Source organism: Toxoplasma gondii, chromosome X, assembly GCF_000006565.2.
Source record: "Toxoplasma gondii ME49 chromosome X, whole genome shotgun sequence".
Taxonomy (NCBI): Eukaryota; Apicomplexa; class Conoidasida; order Eucoccidiorida; family Sarcocystidae; genus Toxoplasma; species Toxoplasma gondii.
This window is the reverse complement of record NC_031478.1, coordinates 7,334,794-7,338,484: the sequence shown is the minus strand read 5'-3', so window position 1 is coordinate 7,338,484 and position 3,691 is coordinate 7,334,794. Positions and strand designations below refer to the sequence as shown.

The 3,691-nt window shown below is 51.0% G+C and overlaps 2 protein-coding genes across 2 annotated transcripts in view; both read right to left on the bottom strand.

The window, feature by feature from the left end:
• Positions 1 to 689: 689 nt before the first annotated feature.
• SRS48E (SAG-related sequence SRS48E) lies at positions 690 to 1,283 on the bottom strand (the record flags this gene model as incomplete). Its single annotated transcript, XM_002372064.1, has 1 exon — positions 690 to 1,283. One exon carries the CDS (start codon positions 1,281 to 1,283, stop codon positions 690 to 692), a length of 594 nt encoding a protein of 197 aa, XP_002372105.1.
• A 2,262-nt stretch (positions 1,284 to 3,545) lies between these two features.
• Positions 3,546 to 3,691, bottom strand: part of SRS48K (SAG-related sequence SRS48K) — a gene marked incomplete at both ends in the record, with an annotated part of 1,854 nt that continues 1,708 nt past the window's right edge. Inside the window, one exon of the mRNA XM_018779377.1 lies at positions 3,546 to 3,616. Coding sequence (XP_018635675.1) covers positions 3,546 to 3,616 — 71 coding nt within the window. The remainder of the gene's footprint in view (positions 3,617 to 3,691) is intronic.

Below are 3,691 nucleotides of genomic sequence, written 5' to 3'. Positions count from 1 at the left end.
GGGAAGCACCCAAACCCATCCCGAGCGATTGACTTTTCTTCGTGCATGCACGACCTTCGTAAGCCTTGTCAAAGTTAACGGGCAGCAGTCTCGAACCTTCCGGGGCAGCGGAATGTGAACGACGTCGAACTGGTGTTCAGGGTCGCAGATAGCCCATCGTTCAGTTTACACTCCTCTGCGAAAAGCGTAATCCGGACACAGAGATACAGAGATAGTCATTGTTTACCGCAGATATGTAATACGTTTGGAGGCCGCAGTGGGCGCGTCAAAGAAACACAAGAACTGAACATAAATGCATACAAGTTGTTGGATGCACCAGGGGTTGTGTCGACGACGCACGCGACGACTGAAACTCTCTGCATACGCGACTCAACGTAGAGTGGAGAAAACTGCTGACCCACGTGTTCGCACCCAGTCTAAACCATGTGCACGCCGGCAACTTAACCGTTAACCTCTGCTCGTTTCCAACTACGTCGGTCATTTGTGGACGAACCAACCACGCTGTGTCCTTTTTATATGGAATTTGGATGTGTCATTGAGGCACCTGATTGCGACTCCCTGGAGGATGTGAAGAGAACTGAATTTGTCTCGATTGGCGGGCGCGTGAAACCACGTCACAACGGTCGCGAACTCACAACGAGGTCTGCGCGGTGGCATAGTCGTGCCTCACGATAGACCAACAACACAGACTACCCAGGAATTGTGTCACAAGACTCACTCTCTGTTGCTGCCTCCGCGGCAGGCTTCGAACCGTAGGCGGCGACTTGAATCACACACTTCGTATCCGTATCGAACTTCCCTCCTGGGGTGTCGACCCGCGCCTCGACTGGCTTTTTCTCTGGCCTGCACTGGAAGTACAGTGTTGATGATGTTAAGCTTTGTTTGTTCAATGTCACCGTGTAGATATTCAACTCCTCTAGATTTGGTTTTTTCTCTTCATCTTTCTCCTCCGTATTCTTAGAGAGTTTGATACTTACAGCGTCGCCCATAGTGGCCTGAGCGCTGCACCACGAGTCCTTACAGAACTGCTGCGAGTCGACTGTGATACCGGGAAACACAGCCGAGTCTTTTGGGCATGCAAATTGGATTGAGTCGTTATCTTTTTTGAGCGAGACAGATACCACTGTTTGATTTTTACCTTCTGAACACATAACAACGTCACCTATTTCCTCCTTTGCCATTCCAATTCGTGACAAGCAGAACAGGCCGATGACCACTGCAGCGCGAACCGCTGATCGAAGAGCCTTCACGCCACAAACAGCTCCAGAGACTCTGCCCGCCATTTTCGAAAATAACAAAATGGCTTTGCCTTTGTTTGCTTCCACTCTCGAGAATGAATTTACCGGAGAGGCTTCCAAGTCTGATAACGAGCCTCTAAATCGTCGCTGGTCACCGAAACAGACGACGAGAAATATAATCAGGAAAGAATTATCTCTTGAACGAATAAAATCAAATGCTGGTCTCCGGTTGAAAAAGACCACCACAAGACACCTGGCAGAAGACAATGGGATCCAATTCACCAATAACTCGCGGCAATTCCAGACACGCCTCAGACGCAGAGGCGGAAATTCGGAGGAACCACCGGCTGAATTCGACATCGCACCCCCAGCCGGCACCCCGCGCAGGGTGTCCAGCGGCCACGTACGCGACAGACGCCATTGTGGGGGTCCGTGACCCATGAGGCAGTTGTCACGTTGAAGTGAGAGAACAGAGTTCGAGTGCGGCGAAAATTGTGACATGCAGAGGACCTCCCAAATCCGAGGCAAGGAGAGAGGAGAGAAGAACATACTCCCGAAGGGCACACCGCTGAAGAGCAGGGGGTATGTCACGGCAGCTTGAGGGAACCCGGTTCTGGGACAGGAGCACCCGACGGTGACCCTTCGATGTCGGGGTAATGGTCCAAATTAAGAAGACATACAAGTACAATCACGTTTTGAGGATGTCGCCCCATCACCTTCTGCGCAACACAATCACGTCTCGGCTGGACTACGCCACTGCACAAAGGGTTCGTGGAAAAGTCAACCCCAGACCGTGTTCTCGTCACCTTTGCCAATCACCCTTTCTTCCCTCCTTAGCTCTCGGGTCCGAGCGAAACCACATCTATTTTCATGTTTTCTCACAATGCTCAGTCGTCTGATAACACACTGGTGTCATGAAATGTGTACTCACACGTTTCGTAAAGGAGATACGAATACCCTTCTGCCTAAGTAAAGGGAACCCCCTCCCTTTTCCAGTCGGTCTGTCAGCCGGGCTTTGTGACTCACAAAAGCAGAAGAAAAAACAGTATGCTTCTTTCCCGCTTCTGAGTCACTCATCCACCTGTAGGCTGTAACTGCATTCCAGCAAGCGAGGCTGTTCACGGGGATGCATTTCTAAATCTAAAACAAAGATAACTGGGAAACCTGGCAATGATACACTATTCGTTTCGGGCACTCTGCGGTCAGATTAGGCCGCAAATGCATTCCAGAGCGCGAAACTACTCGTAGCCAGCCATTTACTAGATGCCTACTCCAACAGTTAAAAAACATTCCGCTTGTAGAGCGTTACCGCCACCTCCTCCAGAAGCTTCTCTATCGAACCACCTCCAGAGGAAGACAGACGGTCCCACTACTGAGTGTTTCAGTGCGTCCGGGTTTGTTTCAGACAGATAGTCACGGATTGTGACATACTAAAGACGCACAACCACCTTGCCATTCGAAGGTCAACGGAGAAGTCGACCCCTCGAGGGCGTGCGTTTTCATCAGAATCAAGGCACAACTTTCCGCGTGGCGTCTTCCTACAACGGCATCATCAGAGTGTTTCCTCTCAGGGCTGTTGCTGTGATTCTGTTCACCACTTCAGCCCATCTGCCACGATGCCACTCACCGCAGGTGCTTCTAGTAGCACGTACACACCTCCCTGGGCACTTCGATCGCGACATAATAAAGCAACCCGACTTGCTTTTTTGCTGCCTACACGGAGGCGTTGCCTGCACAGTGAGCTTTCCTTCCTGTGACTCAGTGCACGTCATAGAGTTCTCCTTTATTCGAGACTTCCAGCACCCGATCCGGAACTGTGTAGCTCAAATCGAATAAACACAGCACAGCACCTACGATGTGGCGCTTCCCATCCCAACAGTGCAGCACCACGCTTTGCCGACCTCTCCAGTTTCAGCTTTCAGAGTGATTCCACCACCAGTCAGATGAACTCGAAAACTCCCACGAGGAGCGTGTTGCTGCAAGCATTGTGACTCCTCTAACACATTCAGTCCCAGGTGTGACGGCATCACACGGGGGGTGCCTGGCGGAATTCGGCCACTATAGTCTACCCTACTACGGGAGCGGTTCTATCAGATTCCAACACCAGCACTGCGAATTTCGAGAGCGGCATCCACTGGTGTCCTTCAAAATCAGCCAGATACCATTGGGATCCGACATGGAACCCATGCAGCAGTCAAAACAGTAGCAAGCCACGACTTGGGGTCCATTTTGTGTCGATGAGTGATCTCTTCAAAAACGGCTCATCCGGACGGCCACCTCACACGCATCATGGACGACTGACAGTTCTCAGCGGACAGCACAGTCGAGAATGTTCACAAACAGGGACACCACTTTCTCACAGTAATTGAACATCATCGCTGACGCACACTCTTTACTTTCTCGTCTGCACAAGGACGTTACCTTGCGAACATGGCAAAAACAAAAACACGCTT